The sequence below is a fragment of the Diplotaxodon limnothrissa genome, linkage group LG6 (genome assembly GCF_057381915.1).
Source record: "Diplotaxodon limnothrissa isolate DT_005_m linkage group LG6, D_limnothrissa_male_GT1.1, whole genome shotgun sequence".
NCBI classification, from domain to species: Eukaryota; Metazoa; Chordata; class Actinopteri; order Cichliformes; family Cichlidae; genus Diplotaxodon; species Diplotaxodon limnothrissa.
Genome location: NC_140601.1, coordinates 28,031,845 through 28,051,016, shown reverse-complemented (window position 1 = coordinate 28,051,016; position 19,172 = coordinate 28,031,845). Strand labels below are relative to the sequence as shown.

The 19,172-nt window shown below is 40.8% G+C and overlaps 1 protein-coding gene across 5 annotated transcripts in view; it reads left to right on the top strand.

The window, feature by feature from the left end:
* The window catches only part of septin9b (septin 9b), a 57,502-nt gene extending 41,493 nt beyond the window's left edge, over positions 1–16,009 (top strand). For all 5 annotated transcript variants that reach the window (XM_085354947.1, XM_085354946.1, XM_085354948.1 and 2 more), the window contains 8 exons: positions 3,405–3,533; positions 3,698–3,779; positions 4,249–4,386; positions 7,728–7,845; positions 9,888–9,983; positions 10,233–10,329; positions 13,663–13,714; positions 14,175–16,009. In XM_085354947.1, coding sequence (XP_085211073.1) covers positions 3,405–3,533; positions 3,698–3,779; positions 4,249–4,386; positions 7,728–7,845; positions 9,888–9,983; positions 10,233–10,329; positions 13,663–13,714; positions 14,175–14,391 — 929 coding nt within the window. In that variant the 3' untranslated portion in view covers positions 14,392–16,009. The remainder of the gene's footprint in view (positions 1–3,404; positions 3,534–3,697; positions 3,780–4,248; positions 4,387–7,727; positions 7,846–9,887; positions 9,984–10,232; positions 10,330–13,662; positions 13,715–14,174) is intronic.
* The last annotated feature ends 3,163 nt before the right edge of the window (positions 16,010–19,172 follow it).

Sequence of the window (19,172 nt, the reverse complement as noted above, 5' to 3'; positions counted from 1 at the left end):
GAGTGAATGAATAGTGGTATTGTAAAGCGCTTTGGGTGCCTTGAAAAGCGCTATATAAATCCAATCCATTATTATTATTATTATTATTAAATGGAGAAGCGGGGGATGCTAAAGATGCTAAATTATGGCATATAAAAAAGATAATTACAGTGAGTAAAGGTGGTCGCTTTCGTACAAATCTGTGGAATGATGTAAAGGCCTAATTCTAAATGTTTTCCTCCCATCTAGTCTGACCTCACACTTTAATGTTTATTATGCCTTCATGTTAGATTTGAATATAACTATGTAACCAGTTTAAACTAGCACAGATGTGTCCAAGAAGGCTTGAAGCTGTAATTGCTCCCAAATGTGGTGTGTTTGCAACAGATATTGTCCCAGTCCTGATTTCAGCAAAGCAAAAAAAAGGGGGGGAATCACATGGGAGTCATTTAAAACTTTTCAGTTTGTGCAGCAACAACTCAAAATGCAGAACAAAGCAACGAAAGAAGAGTTGTGGTTCAAGTAACACATGAGTCAGCATTTAACTGAGACGCAACACACATCAGGAGCACACATATCGCCAGTTAAAAGAGGACATGCTTGGTTTGCTTGCTGTCTATTCAGAAAATCGCTTTTTATATCTATTACGAGGCTGCCGTAAAGAGCAAAGGCAGGACGAACCGTGCGTGTTTGATAGTGTGGTTCTACTTCCCTTGTTCTGGTAACAGTCAGCTAACGTGGCGACTTCCTCAACAAGCTCTCTTTTTGAGTGTCCACAGTTTATCAGACAAACACTCTCACTTGAGAGGATAAACTTAGGCTGTCAGGCTGAGTAATTGCTATAATGATGGCGATTACTCTGACAAGCTGAAGCACACACTCTGTGTGAGACTTCACGTCCTCAGAAAGCAGCTACGCACCTCCAGTTAAGCCTCACCATCAAAGTGTCAGTACATCTATCCAATCCTGCACCTGTGTGCATACATGCATACAAGAGACACAGACCTATGCTAATGTTGCTTATAAACAAAGGAATGTTATCAAGCTACATAACAATCAGAGATTTTATCTGTTTTGTTTGTTGGTACTGGCCTGTTGGAAGTAACTGTAAAACTCTGATTTGAGGCTCTTCGGGGCTATGTTTAGTACGGTGGCATGTCAGTGCAGCTTCATGGAAATGGATCATAGCATGGCAAATGAGGGCTGCTGCATAGTTACTGTTTATTGCATTGAGTGTGAAGTGAGAGTGTCAGATTTATATTGAGAGCATGATGGTGGAACATGACTCACCGAACGTTTATTTTCTGAGTAAACACAAAAAGCTCCCGAGTGAAACAGCAGCGTGTTTCAATCTCTGTGAGATTTGCATCCCTGCTTACACATTTGTGTTGTTGCAGGAAAACTGCAGATTTCTACCCAACATTGACATGTTTGCTTGCAGTGCCCCAAATGCATCAAGGATAACTGAAAATTAACTGATAAAGTCTATCGCTGTTAAATAACGCTCACTAGGAAAAGAAAAGGCAAGTTTCAACCGGCACGAGGCGTCTTGATTGCCAAAGGGAGCTTTAAAGTACATCACTATAGCAACGTGTCAAGTTCCTCGGGCAATGTGTTAGCAAACACCTAGCACATGATTGGCATCTACTTCTTACTTTCCGTTCAGTGCTGGCCTGCCGTTGGGTTCTGACTGTTTTGACAGCAGGGTGTGCATCATTTTGGTGATAATTGTGAGACTGTCTTCAGCTCTTGCTCAAGGCCATGAAACACAGTAGGAATCTGGCTACCGTGTGTAGTCAGATTACTACTGTTTTGTTGTTGTTGTTTTTTTCTGTAGTTAGATTTGTTAGATTTCTTTTAGTTAACGTTAAGAGATAATCTATTCCCATTCTAATAAAGTTCCTGCTGGCTAACAGATTTTCTATTTGAGTGGTTAGTTGAAATGTAAAAGGTTAACTGGTGTTGGTCTTGTCCCTTGTGGTCTTGTGGTATTCAGAGAATGCATTTGACCCTAATTTCTCCCCTCAGCTACCTAGTCCTGGCCAATGTGTCTAAGTGTGTATGTCAGTAGAAGAAGGAAAGAAAATGTGACCATGTGCTTGTGGGTTAATGCATACAGCAGAGCAGACTGCATGTGAAGTGTGTGCTAAAGAGGCAGTGTGTTTATGTAAGGTGAGAGAGAGGCGGTAAAGGCCACCAAGAGGGGTCACAAAGGGACTGGCAGCTTGGCGACTCTCCATATGCCCTATCAGATACCCACAGAGTCTACATTTAGGATAGGAAATGTGGGACATGGCACACAGAGTGGGTCTGTGTGCAGTGACCCGTTAATCCGGTTACTCCTAATGTTTCAAAATGATGCTAGTATCAAATCAAGATTTTCGCTTCCACCTTGTATTATTTTCGTCCAGTCAAAGGAAACCAACTCGTTGTTGTTTCAGCACAAGCACGCATTTGTTTAGTCGATGTTTCCATTGGCTAAACAAGCAATGAATAGCATCACAGTATCGCTGTAAGTCACCTTTAACTTCATAGACTCGCCATGTTGGCATCCTCTGTCCACAAGTTCGACATATTTAATATCTGACAATCGTGCGTGTCATGGTTTTAAATAATGATGTCGTCAGGCATACAGCTAATGCTTAAGCCAGTCAGAGTAAAGTTGAGCTACAGGAAAGGGAGCTACAGCAACTGTGAATTATGCAAATCTACCTCAGTCTTTAGAGTAAAAATGTAGAAGTGGAAATGAGCAGATTGACTAAATTTTAAATTCATTTGGAAGTCAAAAAAAGAAACGTAGCCGAACGACTCTGGATACCATACTATGCAGGTGCACATTTTTTGAGGCTTTTAGATGTCGGAGTATAACTCTTGTACTGATTAATAAAAGCTAAATGTAATGTATTGACAAGTATGATAAGTATACACTGTGGAAGGGGAAATTGCATTTTTATTCATGGTATCAACAGCAGTGGACCTTTTTTAATTAAGTAAGAGAAATGACACTATAATATTGTATAATAAGTATATATGCACTTTCTACTTAGTTTCCACCCACCCCATCTCACTAAGACCATATTCAGTAGAATTATATAATACTGGAGACACAACGTAAGAGGATTCAGCCCCTAGTGGGTGATGTCTGCATCTCTGTGTGTGGTCTGTACAATACTGTGGCGTCCAAAGGTGGCTCTTCTGGGGGCTATAACGAGGCTCCCAATGCAACTACACACCCACCACACAACCCATGCAGAAGAGCGTAAGGTCCTGTTATAAGATGTAGTTTTCCCCACTCTGAGGTTTTAAAAAAGAGAAGCTGAATTGTGCTTTTGTCTTCAGAGGGATTTCCCTTCTGACCGCCTAAGATGGTTGTTTTCCTACTTTTACTAAATGTTGCATGTTCGTCTGTTCGTTTTTCGGATCAGGGCAAAGCGGCCTGGGAAAGTCCACTCTGATGAACACGCTGTTCAAATCCAAGGTGAGCCGTAAGTCTGTGCAGCCCAACGTGGAGGAGAGGATCCCCAAGACAGTCGAGATCAAGTCCGTCAGTCACGGTATGCCGTGTTTTGTAGCCTACCACCTGATGCAGCACATATTGCATTAATAATATGAAATATGGGCTTTCTGTCTAATCTGTCATTATAAATATATAAACGGTACATCGTTCTGGCAAAAGTGAAGTGTCCTAAATTACACGAATCACTTTTTCTTTCTGTAGATGTTGAAGAGAAAGGTGTTAGGATGAAGCTAACAGTTATTGACACTCCTGGCTTTGGGGATCAAATCAACAATGAAAACTGGTGAGCCCAGACTTGATCTACCTGCCTACAATCACTTCCTGTACTTATTCAATTTGTCTCAAAGCTGAAACTCAATTTCTTTCTGTTTTTTTTTTTTTTTAAACACTTTTTCCATTTTATTTTGTTTAATCAAGACGGTGGATTTCATGTTATTATTTTATAATTTAAGTGTTGAGGAAATGTGATTCAGTTTTTGTGTAAGTAAAATATGCATGATTTAATTAGAAGTTATAATGTCTTAAAAGTGTCTTTAGCATTACAGGAACATTTGCCTCCCTGGAGGCAATGCTGCATGTTATAATATCGCTATATCACCGAAAAGGAAAAAAAAATCCGTAGTTTTTTCTTTACAAATTTCTTTGGAGCTTATAAGTTAATGTTGCAGAACAAAAGGAGTCACTGTAGCAGAGTAACTGTTTACAAGAGGTTTTGAGGTAATAGTTTCTTTCCTTAATTTTCTTTGTTACAGCTGGCAACCCATCATGAAATTCATCAATGACCAGTATGAATCCTACCTGCAAGAGGAAATCAACATTAACAGGAAGAAAAGGATCCCAGACTCCAGGGTGCACTGCTGCATATACTTCATACCACCCACTGGCCACTGGTAAGAGCCTGTATTAAAATGATACAAGCTCCTACTCCTTTTTTCTCACCACAACTACAGAGGGTCTTCAGGGGACCTCCCCCGACCTATTGTCTCTTTCTAGCTCTTTAACCACATCGCTTTCCTGGTCTTTTTCATCTCACTCTCTAATGACCACATGTGGAACTCGTTCTCTCCTCAAAGACACGTAAGAGTCACTCGAAGGGTCACATTTCACAAAGAAACTGAACTCTGCAGCTTCCGCTGTATTCCTTTCATTCTGAGCCGTCTCTCTCTTAAATATCTCTCGGCTTTATCATCTGTGACTGAATAGAGAGATGTGATATCGAGCAGTTGACGGAAACTTGATGATGAAATCCAGTGCGACAGTGGTCGGAGACGAGCGTGTTTCACTGAGCCGCCAAATGTGCAAAAGACGTGGTTGGAGGCTAAAGCAGAAACAAAATGGTGTGAATGATTCTAACATACCAAAGTGTGGACCAAAAGAGTGCAGGTGTCTCATTTAGCAACTAATGCTAGTGTCCTTGTGTTACCTCAGGAGCAAGAAAGATACTGTCTCTTGAGTGTGTGTGATTGATAAAGCCACCTTGGCTTTAAAATATTGTACATATGTGAATTAAAACACTCAAAGCTTTAATGCGCACCAACTGTAAACACCCATTAACTGGCTTTCTTACCGCAGATCCAACCCAGTCGCATATTTCTGTGCACCAATAACTCAACAGTTGTCCACTTAAATGTTTTTCAAGGATCGAGGGATGACATGTGCGAGCCCCACAGTTTGACAGACCCCCTCATCATCTGCTCATGTCACCACAGCTGTTGCTTCAGCGAGTGTGTGTTCGTGTGTACCCTTGTTCTTGTAAAGCAGGGCGCAGGGAGTGGACTCAAGTGGGCAGTGGGCATGCTGAAACTTGCACGGGTGCGCATATGTGGATACCCTGAATGTGTTTGTGGATAATTGTGCTTACAGCTGCAGAGTTCAGTCCACCCTCTTCTATTGTGACTGTGCATTGCTTCTCTTAGTGCCTAAATCCTCCAGCGTCATCTTTGTAATCATAGTATTGCTGCAGGTCAGATACTGCTCATAAGCAGAGGTGCCCGCTTTGCAAAAATTCACACCTTTTTTCTTAATCAAAAGTTATAAACATCTGTCAGGAAGTGATCTTCCTTACAGCTATCCAGAGAGTTGTATGCAAGAATAAAGGAGACATCTGCTGGAGCTACCGTTGGAGTATGGCACGTGGTAGAGAGTTCCTGTTTGGTAGTTTCATACGTACATATAAGGATACTTACAAACCTACGGCAGATCTTTGCAGTTGTTTTTTTTTTTTTTTTTTAACTCAGTAGAAGTGATTCACAAATAAAATAAGAACATAAGTCCCTGAAAGAATCACAAAACTCTTACCCTATTATGCTCTGCTTGCTTATTTTCTCATTTTAAATTCTCACAGTAATGTTAGCTGAAGGTTTTTTAAATGAGGCCTGTTACCAATTACCCAGACACAATGCCAAAGGCTTCTGGATGCCTGCGCCATGTGACCAAGAATGACAGGAAGCAAAATGACGACAGATTGAGCTTTCATAAGCCTCTATCGTTGGAGATGTGCATTTCGGTTGCTACTGTGGTTTCGGATCGAAGAGCAGCGCTCAGTGAAGCAAGACACAGCCTTGGCATCAAAGAAGCCATTTCCGATAATGGCAGCATCAGGCACATTATTTTCATGTTGTCACGAGAAAACAAAGACTCCACTTTGGCTCTCGTCAACTCCGAGCTGGTTTTCTGACCCGTTGCTGAAATGGTGGGAGGGGAGTGCTGCTCGCAGTGTGGTTGGTTGTTTTCTCCTCATTTCATTTGACCACCGAGCTAACCATTCTCAGTTCATTTAAACGTCACTGCTATGTTCTTCGACTTGCTAGACAGAAGGATTTATTCATGCATGCACAGACATACAGTTGTACGTCTGTGCATGCATCCATGTTTAATTTATAAAGACTGTCCATGCTGCATATGTTGCGGTAAGAGTGCATGTGTACATCTGAAAGTGTGCATGTATGCTCTGTCATGCATGTGATGCTGCACACATGTACATATAGCCCCAGTTTATTTATGCACTGACACACATGGATCGTGAGCCACAGTTTTTCTTTTTTTGGAGGGGGGGATATCCTTCCTGTCTGCGTATTTATTTCACGTGACATTTTGCCCCCTGAGCATTTGATGCCTCGCTTATTCTGCATCGCTCCTCTCTCTTTACCTCTGCTGCTCTGTTTCTCTTGTCCTGTCTCTGTGCTCTGTGTAGCACAAGCTCATCCCATTTTGATGGTGACATGTCTGTCAGTTGCTCTGGAGAACTTGCCTGGCATCCTTCCTCCCTCCAGCTGCCTCTGGGTCTTTGAACCAGGCTAGCTGAGGTTAATTGGAGGGCAGAGCAGACAGCATGAAAGGAAACTGTGTGCAGGAGCAACTGGAGGCAACATGGAACAACAGTGTGCACACTGACGGTCCTAATCATTGCTACGCTAGGCACGATTACAGGCTGCTAAAGGAGAAACGTAAACAACTTTAATCAAACACACTGTTAAGATGTGAAAGATTCACAAAGCCAGTGAGGAGGAATGCTTTTATCTAAACTGGCTTTGAGTTAGGCGAAAGCAGGATATTAAGGACAAATGGGGAAAATGGTGAACCTGTCAAAATGAGAAAGCCCCTCTGTGTTACAGCGACATGGTTTCAGGGCGAACAGAAAGACTGCAGTGGACCATGACTGCTCTCTAGTGGTTGTTCTCTTTCCTTACAGTCATGTCAGTTCTTAAATATAACTTCCAGTTGCCTGTTTGGAGCAGTGAAGTACATGTAATTAACCACGTTTGCTATTTTTGGTGCAGTCAACTACTGAAAAGAAACAGTTTGAGTCTTCCCCCCCCCCCCCGTTCTTCTCTTTTACTGCAAGCCAGGCATTGGTCAGTGCTCACACTGGAGAACATCATCAGGCGCAAGCTCCTGGAATTATTGATTATTTCATATTATTAGCAAACATTTGGAATATTTTATTTAGGTACCTGCCTAACTGATTGATCCTGTATGTGGCGATTCCTGTATACAATATCTAAAACCTAAACTGACGTTCCTGCACTTTTAATTAAATTATTATTACTATTCACTTAAAAATGAAACAAGGTGTTTACATCTTGGTGTCTTTTTATCTGTAGTATAAATTGCTTTGTCCTTCCATAGTGTAAGACCTCTTAATTTAGAACCTCCTTGCGCATTTATGTGTAAAATATGAATTATTTTACTTAAAGTAAAATTGAATTTTGTTGTCTTTTTCATCTTCCAGTCTTAGGCCTCTGGATGTGGAGTTTATGAGGCATCTCAGTAAGGTGGTCAACATCGTTCCTGTCATTGCCAAGGCCGACACTCTCACCCTGGAGGAGAGGGACTCCTTTAAAAAGACGGTGAGAGAAGTGTGTTTGCATGCATTGCTGGGTCTTGGTAACTGCATCGTGTTAGCTGTGTGCGAGACCTGGCTTGCAGTAGCCTGTAGGAGCGCTTCAGAGTGTGCTTAAGATAAATAAATGCAGTGCGTTGGTAGATCGGACGACAGAGTGTGTTCATGAACACAGGTGTGTTCAGTAACCAGTAATAATCATTAATCACTGGTGTATAGAAGCTGCCAGGCTTAACCACAAACTGAAGCCATCTGTGCAAACTCACACTCCATCCATCCTGGGAAATACTCTATTATCTCTGTGAACTGTGAACATTTTAAGCTCTTATTAATTACAGATATTTAAGAACTGTTTATCTAAGCAACAATCCAAGAGATTTAAGCCCACTTTCCAGCTAAGCAGACAGGCTCTTCGTTTGGCTACCACTGAATTATGGGGTGAGCATACAATACAGCCAAGCTCAAAGAGGTCTCCACTGTGCAATAAAACATGACTAGAATTAAATGAGTTCAAAATTAGCATTTTAGTAAATCCTGAATATTCATCAGTTTCTCTAAATAATCTGAGATAATTTGCCCGTTTTTGATACGTGAGTTTATTTTTTCATTGTTAAGTCCCATACTGTTTTTTTTTTAACGCCGCAGAGCTTTTATACATGCAGTTACGGTTCCCAAACTAAACAACATAATGAATTTTATGATCTCCTGGCTTTTCCTCTATTTCAGCAACATGATGGGCATTTTTTATTTTTGGCAAATGGCAAGAAATCTTTATTGTCACTGAAGTTTTTTAAGCACATTTTAGCAAATGCATCCAGGCTAACCACTGTAAATCTGTGCAGGCTTTCATCCACAGAGTGTAATTTGGGGGTATATTTGGCTTTACAGTCAACACTTTGACTTGTAAACCTGACAATCTGTAGCCTCACACCGCTCACCTTCTTATCATGGCTTTCCCTGCTAAACAGATTCCTGCTTCACCTGGGTTGAGTCCCTACGTGATGCTGAATCTCTTCCTCGCTGCGTTTCTCTGCTGGATTATTTTCACTCCACAGGAGGCAGACAGCCACCTGCCTTCCTCCATCTTTTTCTCTGTGTCACATCCCTTGTTTTAAGAATGCAGACTTCCCAAAAGCTTTATTCATTTTAGAGAGGTGGAAGCACAATGGGTGTCTTGGCTACCAGTCTCCCCTCTATCCCAGTAACACAGTCCAATAAGTACAAAGCAGAGTCTGCTTTCTGGTTTCTGTGCCAGGCCCTGGCAGAGAGTCGAAGCCTCGGGGCTTGTAGCTGGATTGTTTTGGTTGGCTGCACATGCTCTGTTTGACCCTGAAGATTATTGACTAAAAGCTTCTCGTGCCAGTTTTTTTTTTCCCTCCCATTATCCCCGCAGCAACTTAACATGCAACCAGAACAAGCTGAATTTTTTTTGTTTTGTTTTTTATTAAATGTTGGGTCTCGGTGTGTTCAACTATGAATGTGTGTTCACATAACCACCGCTGATGTGGCTTTTTTGTAGGATTTCACTTGGTTCGCATCCTTTAATGTAACCCTGAGAAAGCTTCTAAGGATGCACAATAAAAATGTTTGATCAAGGACCAAGTGGAAATTGTCAGAGTAGTAATTGTGGGAGTGAACAGTCATTCATTAAAAGGACATTTCTCTCAGAAACTTTCCTGCGCCCGTGCCCGAGTTTTAGTCGTTTTAAAAGCATGCTGAAATTGAGGGGTGGAGATTTTATGAGCTGTACCTCTGTCTGGATGTCAGACTTCTCAAGAAAGTCTGTTGTTAACCAGCGTGTCCCTGCCCCTTTCTGTCACGGGTATCAACAGCTAGCTTATATTCTGTTATACTGGTTTGACAAAATGCTCCAGGACACAGTCAAGTGAGTTTGTGCACAACTGCCACAGTCTCACTCTCCGTTTGTACATTTTTATCTGCGTAGACTGAAGCATCTTCATTTATATATTATGTGCCGGTGTGACTTTTTTGCATTTTTTGTCATCTTAACTTTATTGTTTTTGTGTGTCATTCTTTACTTGTGTATAGATTAGGGAAGAGCTGCGAGCCAATGGGATCGATGTTTATCCTCAGAAAGAGTTTGATGAGGATGCAGAGGACAGGATGATCAATGACAAAATCAGGGTAAGTTGATACTGCTTTGTTCATTCACTTCGAATTTTAACAGCAAACCTAAAGAATAGCATCCTGTGGCTACAGCATGGATGTAATGTAAGCCTTTGTTAGATGCAACTTTTTTGATCTCCGGTATGTGTTTCTTTGGAAAATCCATGATAACTGGGGAAATTGCAACAAGTCAAACATGACCTGAAAATGAATCGGTGCAAACACTTCAGCGTTTTCTCTTCATGTTTGCATGTGTGCACTCAACAGGAGATGACCCCTTTTGCTGTGGTGGGCAGCGACCAGGAGTACCAGGTGAACGGAAAGAGGATTCTGGGAAGGAAAACAAAGTGGGGCACCATAGAGGGTAATACACACTTGCAAATAAAACACCACAGCTGGTTAGTTTCCCTGCCAGATAATAGAAAATGAATAACAAGGTAGAACAATGTGATCATTTATTTACTGTCTCGATGTAGATCGGCCATGTCGACATGTAGCTGTCACTGCCAGTGCCACTAATTGCTCCAGCAAAGCAGTTAAAAAAATACTTGGCTTGGCCTAATAATGTTATAATGTCCATCTGGTCAAACGTTAAAACGGCCCATTTCCTGTACTCATGACTGGGTCGCACCTGTCCAGACGACAGTGCCAAAGCCATCTGACTTCACCCAATAAATAATACAGCAGCATGCAGTTACTAACTACAGTTGAGTTGTCTCACCTTGCTCATGCTGGTATTTGTGGTGGCAAAATGACCAGCAAAACCAGCAGACTGATTTTGGTGAACTTTCAGCATGTGGAAAGTTAGAGACTGCTGCTTGAAAACGTGGCCAGCTAGTTTAACCATCTGCTGTTTGAATCCTTGTTTATATAAGTTTCTCTGAGTCTGTAACTTGGGAGACGTAGGAGACAGGAGGAAAAGATTTGCAGACACTTTCTATGTCCTTTGAGATTACAGGAAGAAACATACAACACACGCACACTGTCTCACAGACACACTTGCATGCAATAACTTCTGTGATGTGGTTTACATTTGTTGGCCGGTGCTGCACGCTCACAGTGCCAAAGAGGTTCTTAGCAAGTAACTGTACTTGCATTACTCACAATTGTGCAAGTGTGTGTGTAGAGATGGAGAAAGAGCGAGGACATCTCTCTGGACACGTAGCAAAAAGACAAAAAGCCAACGGAAGGATAGCTCAGCAGGGACCTATCACTGTTTAATAGTGTCTCCTGCTAAGGACACCCTTCAGCACAGTCCTTGCAGAGCATCTAGTTCATTTGCTGTCCTATAAATGCATTGTAATGTATAAATCATTCACCAAAAAACCCCCTCAAGCTATTTAATATCATGTAAATGATAAATGTAAATGACTCAGACTATGTTTGTTTTGTGATTCAGTGTAGCTGGGGAAACGCCCAGTGTTCACTATGAAATATGACCTTGAAATACTGTGTCTGAAACACAACAAATGTTCAGATAAACAAGAGCATTTCAATCACACAAGTATCTAAACAGTATGGTAGCATGCAAGACTTGGCGTGACGCTTCGAGCAGAAAACACTGGGATAAAAATAAAAAAATGATTTCAAAGATAAGGATTCAAATGCAAATAAACAAAATGCAGTGATTTGTAAACCTGTATTTTATTCAATAGCACATAGAAAACATATCAAATGTTTAAACTGAGAGACTCATGCTCATTTTGAATGTGATGGTAGCAACTGAAGAAAAAAAGTATGGACGGAGCAACAAAAGGCTGGAAAAGTAAGTTGTACTAAGAGGAAACAGCTGGAGGAACATTTTAGATTAACTGAGATCAACTGGCATCGGGTCAGTAACATGACTGGGTATAAAAAATGGATGGATGGGTTCAACCTGCAAAAAGCTGTCTATACATTGTAGAATCATTTCAGAACAGTGGATATAAATTATTAATGAATAATAATTGCAATGACTTTGAATATTTAAAATCACTTAAAATGGACTGAGGCAAAGTGGGAAACCGTTCGGTGGTCAGACGGATCAAAAGTTGAAATTATTTTTTGAAAACACCATGTGCTCCAGACTAAAACAGAGGGCCCATCTGGCTTGTTCATCAGCTCTCAGTTCAAAAGCCTGCATCTCTGATGGTGTCGGGGTGCATTAGTGGCTGTGGAATTGGCAGCTTGCACATCATGAATGGCATCATCAGTGCTGCAAAGTAAATACAGGGTCTAGAGCAACATACGCTTCACTGAGATGACCTCTTTTTCAGGGAAGACCTTGGATATTTCAGCAAGACGATGCTAAATCACATACTGGATCTATTGTAAACACTGGTTCTGTAGTAGAAGAGTCTGGGTGCTGAACTAGCCTGCCTGTAATCCAGACCTTTCACCAAAACATCATAAAGCAAAAATATGACAAAGACAACCCAAGACTGTTGAGCAGCTATAATCATTTATCAGACTAAAATGGGACAACATTCCTCCCCCAAAAGTCCAGCAGCTGCTCTTCTCAGCTCCCAGATGTTTACAGCTGTAAACACAGCACTTCCTCATCTTTTATGAAACATTTTGCCATCAAATTCAAACTGACCTGAGTTTGGACCTTGGTGGTACATTTTCTTAGTTTAAACATTAAATGTTTTATGATAAATACAATATAGGTTTATGAAATTGCAATCATTGCATTCTGTTTTTAATGTACATGTCGCACGGTATCCCAATACTTTCAGGTTTGACTTTGTACTTCTAGTGTATAAACCTGCTTTATATTCAGAGGTGCATGCAGACTTTTCTTCCTCCTCAAAACATGGTACTTTGGACTTTTAACCTTTCAATTTTACATTCTGAAGATGTCCAGTCTACTCATACGAAAGCTTACAAATGAATTCTGTAGAACCGCAAGGTGAGGGAGATAGAGTACAAGAATTTCAGGACAAATGCAGTCTTGTCTGGCTAAGAGAACAGTGGCTCAGTTCTGGTTAAGCCAAGTAGTAAGAGAGCGGGAACAGGGAAAAGAAAGGGAGAGAAAGCTCCCGGACATGCCGGCACCATCATCATAAATTAAGCCTCAGAGGAGGACTAAGTCTCTATACTATCACAAGCACTGAAAATACTGTTTATTTTCAGGGGCTGTGTTGGTAACGGGTATATTAGACATACATATCGATTGATATAACAGCTCCTCACTGCTAGTTGAGGAGTAGAGCGTCTAGACACCAGCAGTTCAGCTCGTTACAAGTTGGTATCTTGTTCCCTTGATGCCGTTAATCAGCGCTCACAGGCCCAGCAGTTATTCCACTCTCCCACTTTCAAAGAGAATTAAATTTCCTGCCCTGGATTTCAAAGCTTTACTTAAGTAGTAGCCTCCTTTACTTCATTTTCACTAGACATAATCTATAATTCAAACATGTTAGGCCTACTAAAGGCACCACAAGCTTGTCATAGGGAATTTGTTAAAACGTCTTACTTAAAGTTCTCCAATACAGTGAAGAGCTCTGATGTGTTAAATTGCTGGAAAGTGGAGGAGGGAGTTATCATGGCTTAAGAAAATTGCTGTAGATGTCATGTTAGAGGACGCCCTTCAACTGGATTGTGAACGGCACTGCCATCTTGTGACCTTTTTAAGGAATTGCAAGAAAGCAGGATTGGAAAGGATTTGGGATTGTTTTGTGAATTTAGTCTCAGCGATTTGCTCTTTCTCTCTTTGCAGTTGAGAACATTGCACACTGTGAGTTTGCTTATCTCCGAGATCTCCTAATCAGGTGAGCATCCATCACACTTCTACATTTATTTTAATGTTTTTGTTTTTTAGGGGTATAGTGTGATTTGAATAAAAACCCAGCTACAGGTTCACCATTTTGCTAAATCAGAGCTCACTCTGTCTTTTAGATGTGCTGAAATGAATTGGAGACAGGAGTGATTCTATAAAGCTTCAATTTCCGACTGAAATCAATACCAATGAAATTCCTTTTGATGTTTTGAGTGCTTCCCTAGACAGTGGTAGAGCAGGCATTTCTACTCAGGTTCTTCCAATGAATCTGTGCATTTAAGCTTGTTAGTGTAGGACTGACTCCTCGCACACAGTATGCAAATACATGCGATTGTTTCCACAACACATGACCATAAATATAGAGTGATACCTGTTGTAGGCATTTCCTGTTAAGCTTGCTTTGCGGTATTTTCTCATTAGATGTAATACTCTCTTCTTCGTCTTGTTTTCAGGACACATATGCAGAACATCAAAGACATCACATGCAGCATCCACTATGAGACATATCGTGTTCGCCGGTTAAATGAATCCAACATCCTTTTCACCTCTAACCCGCCTGACCATCCTGCTGTTCAGCCAAAGGCCAATGGCCAGCCCGAGGAGCAGCCCGCCACCCCGCAGCCAAACGGAGTCGCTGCTCAGCACGAAGCCTTGTCCCACGAGATGTAGAGGGTCTAATGTGGAGCCAAATTGCCAATTTATGATATCAGGACACAGCTTGGCACAAAGCGTACACTCTCTTGCATATATTCTGTTTACAAAAACAAGCCCAGATGTACACAAACACACACGCATTCATGCTGTGAAGATCATTTTTATTACCAAGAAGGACTACCTAACTACATCTTTTAATTTATCAGGAAGTTACAAGAAACAGAGCGGAGAGTAAATTCCTACATTTTTCCATCCATGGAGCTGTTTTCTCATCTTTTTACATCATTACAGTTGAAAGCAAAATCACATCCTCGCTGTGGGCCACAATATCATACAGTGATCTATTTCTTTCTTACTTTCTTTTAGTTCGTTTTCCCGTCATGATAACTGTCAAGTCCAATCTACATTCAGGATTGTTTACAGAAATCCACAGAAGTCATCCACACACACAGATAATCGAAATTATGGGTCGACAGAAGTGTTGGCGAGCCAAGGCTGCACGGATGAGGAGAAATGTCATGTTGCAGAGTACAGTAGAGCTTTTGAGATGCCAGTAGATTAGCTCTAAACTACACCTAACTTAGTGCCACTGACCCAGTAAGACTTGTGTTGTGGTGTATAGTATTGTATAGTCGCTAGGGTTAAGTAGGGATATGTAGGTTAGGCTTATAGTGTTACAGAGAAAGTAAAGATATTGTTGACACCTCCGCATTGTAGAATTAAACAGACAAGCGGTAGCAGTGTGGAGTAGCTTTTGGAAACAACGAGTCTTGTAATTTTCCAGTGTTTTTAGGATGTTTTTTAAAACCCTCCCCCCTTTTTTTGCCAAACAATATTGTCTCTTTCCATATAATGCCAATGTTGTGTAATACAGTCATTTTGCATTGCTCTTTTACTGTTGTATTTTAATTGCTAATGTTCTAATTTTATTGTGTAAGATGGGGGTGCAACTGTTATCCCATGCAGCCGTTTTGTCCTTTTTTTTCTGACCAAATAAAAGTCCATTTTCTTTTCTAAAGAGAAGCACATACAGTATACAGTATAGATCTGATTTTATCAATAGGTATTTATGTGTGTGTTTAATGTAATCACTTTAATTCATCGTTGATTCCAGCTGTTGGCTTCCGGTTTGTTGCAGGTCTTAACCAGTGATGATAATTTAGATTTAGAATATGTTTGGGTTTTTTGTATCATGCAGTATTTTCTACGCTGTTTGTGAGACTTTACCGTACCTGGCAACCAGTAACTTTCCAAGAATTGATCATTTTGTACATTGAATTTTATTATTTACAATCAGTCATGCCAACAAATAATGGGAAGACGGTGACTTTTACATTGCAAGCTTACATCATTTCATCAGAGGCAGATGTCCCTCACAGTTGTGGCAGAACAATTTGTACCTAAAAGCCTGAAATGATACCTCTAAATGTTGCCTGTCATATCATATGATATACATCACGTGATTATATTCTTTGGGGGGGAAAAGTATTTTTAAAAGCTCATGGGATATTTTATAGAGACTACATCTAAATATACCATTCTAATTTCCAAAAGAGAGTCAACAGTATAATTGAAGTCAAAGATATTTTCATTACTTAAGAGTAAAGAAAAGAAAAACAAAACTATTGTTTATCAAGAGAAAGTTATTGGGTTACACTGTTTACCGTTGTATAGTTCTTGTGTAATTTGTCATGGTATTATAGATCAAGGTTTATCTTTGATATGCTATCTCAAAGAATAAAGATTGATATTTTTATTGTTTAATAGTTGTTTATTTTTTTTCTCCAAAATGTACAAATGAAGAAGGGTAGAGGTCATTTTTTACTTTGCTTTTCAAAAATGAAATGAATGGCCCAGTCCTCGCAGTGTTTACACTCCTCACAGCATGCTAGTATCTCATCACTTACCGCCTACGGTTAAAAGGATAATCATTTCAAAAATTCAAATTTCAGTTTACCGTATTTCCCGGACTACAAAGCGCACCTGAATATTAGCCGCACAAGCTAAAATCAGGGGAAAATCCTGTTTTGTACATACATTAGCCGCACCTGACTAAAAGCCGCAGGGTTCAAAGCTTGTGCAAAAAGTAGCGGCTTATAGCCCGACAATTACGGTACTCCTTTTTTCATATTTAAGACTACACCTCATATACCTGGTTTTTGAAGGCAGATCTTTTTCCCCCCAATCAGTTAAATGAAAGTCAAACGTTAATTGAGCAAAACTTATTTTGGGTACAGCCGTTTAATTCAGTTCAGTTTTATTTATTTATATGGTGCATAATCCCCATTCATAATTATAGAAAGAAATCCCAACAATCAGGTGATCCCGTAAGAGCAAGAACTTGGCGACAGTGGGAAGGAAAAACTCCCATTTAGGAAGGCAGGAACAGACCTCCAGAGTCAGGGTGGGGCAGCAATCTGAAGCGATCGTTGAGTGAAGATGAAACACTCAGGGCATCATGAGAAGCCCCCAGCAGCCAAGGCCTAATGGTGTGTAACAAAGTGAGGACTCGGGGTAATCCGATCGAGCCATAACTTTAAGCTTTATCAGAATTGAAAGTTTTGAGCCTAATCTTAAAAGTAGAGAGGGTGTCTGTCTCCTGAATCCAAACTGGGAACTGGTTCCACAGAAGAGGAGCCTGAAAGCTGCTTCTCATTTTACTTTTAAATCCCCTCAGGAATCACAAGTAAGCCAGCAGTCTGAGAGCGAAGTGCTCTATTGGGGTGATATGGTACGATGAGATTTTTAGGATAAGATGGAGCCTCATAAGTCAAGTCCTAATATGTGAGCAGAAGGATTTTGAATTCAATTCTGAATTTAACAGGGAGCCAAGAGAAGAAGAGGGGAGACGCCAGTATAGGAGAAATATGCACTTTCTTTGTAATCCCTATCAATAATACGTTGTTAACTCAAGATCAACCAGGCTACTTTGAGCTGATAGAACCAAGGCAAGCAGTAGAGCATCTCTAAACCTTTGAAGCAGATGGCCTTCGGTAGCAGACCACCCTGGGTAACATTTCTGTCAGCTAAGAACTGGAAACTAAAGCTGCATTTCACATGGGCCCATCAAAATTGGACATAAGGAGATGGAAAAAGTTTGCTTGGTCTCATGAGTCTTGATTTCTGCTACGACACTGATGGTAGGGTCAGAATTTGACATAAGCAACATGAAAGCATGAATCCAGCCTATCTTGTATCAGTGGTTCGGGGTTGTGGTGGTGTAATGGTGTGGGAGGTATTTTCTTAGTACACTTTAGACCTTTAGGGCAAAATGATGAGCATTGTCTAAAGCCACGGCCTGAGTTTTGTTGCTAATCATCCCTTTGCAACCACAGTGTATCCATCTTTTGATGGCTGCTTCCAGCAGGATAAGACACCACATCACAAAGCTCAAGCCATCTTAAACTGGTTTTGAACATGATAACGAGTTCACTGTACTCAAATGGCCTCCACAGTCACCAGACCTCAATCCAGCTTTGGGATGTGTTGGGACAAGAGATTTATATTATGGATGTGCAGCCAAATCTGCAGTAACCACGAGGTGATGTCACGTGACTATGAATCAAAATCTCTGAAGAATATTTCTGGCACCTTGTTGACCCTGCGGCAGTTCTGAAGTCAGAGTTAAATATATCACTAACTATATTGTTATATTGTTGTACTGTTGTTACTGTTTTTCACTTATCAAACTGTGCAAAGCAAGAATAAAAAAATCAAAAAACTCTATTTAAATTGAAGAAATGACACTGAGTGTTGTTAATGAAGTAATCTCTAAATGACTAACTTTTTTCTGGTGGATATAAAGCACACCAGGTCGCACATATGCTTTCTGAGCCGAGTCAGTCATTGCGATGTTATGATAAAGGTACTGACAAAAAGAAATAATTTCCTTTTCTGAGTGCAGTTCCTAATAGCTTTCAATCATGTAATATACTGACCATCAAGCACCGCATTCACAAAACAAATCCAACTGAGAGGAAATATGTCTTTGCAGCGGCATCACACCATGCCCACATAGCACCGGTTTAATAGGGCTTTTCATTTACACCTCCTTTCACACTTTCTCAACTATTCTGTCGATTGTAACGTGTTGACACCGTTGCTTGTCGAAGGTCATTGTCATCCTTTCACACGTTGCAGCTCCTGCTGGGGCTTTTGCAGCCGTCGCTTGTGTTAGATTCAGTCCTCGGTTTGAAAGTCCTCTTTGCTGAGGACGACGCCGCTCTGGTGACAAATGACAAATGTGAAGGTGAGAGTCAATGAAATTTGCAGAAAGATCAGTATCTACTGAAAACTCGCGTAACTTTGACACCTCTGTCTAAACAGTTTCCCTGGCAGCCACCCAGAGCCATGAAGGTGAGTGATAATGACATCTCTGACACTGCTATGACAGTGCCAGATTCACTGGCTAGCAGAGGCAGACCAATTTATTGGTGCATGTAAACTGACATCTGTACTTTCTCACTGCTGCCGTTCGTCTCCTACAGTTAGCCGTTCCAATGGAAATCGTACATCAGAGCAATAAAGTGGGCAAGAGGTGGCCTTTCACAGACTGCCTAAAACTAAACTTTCAGAATCACTAAGCAGCAGTTACTAAGCAAGTGTAAAGCAGAGTGTTTACATTTAATGACACCAGAGCAGATTTGCTGTGAAGCCAAGCTGGTTATTTTATGTCACAGAAATAGACTGTCTAAGCCAAAGATATAAACAACTTGGCAATGCCAAGTGCCTTGCTAGAAGCATCTGCACTTTAACAAGCTGATATGTTTCACCACATGGCCTTCATCAGGATTAAG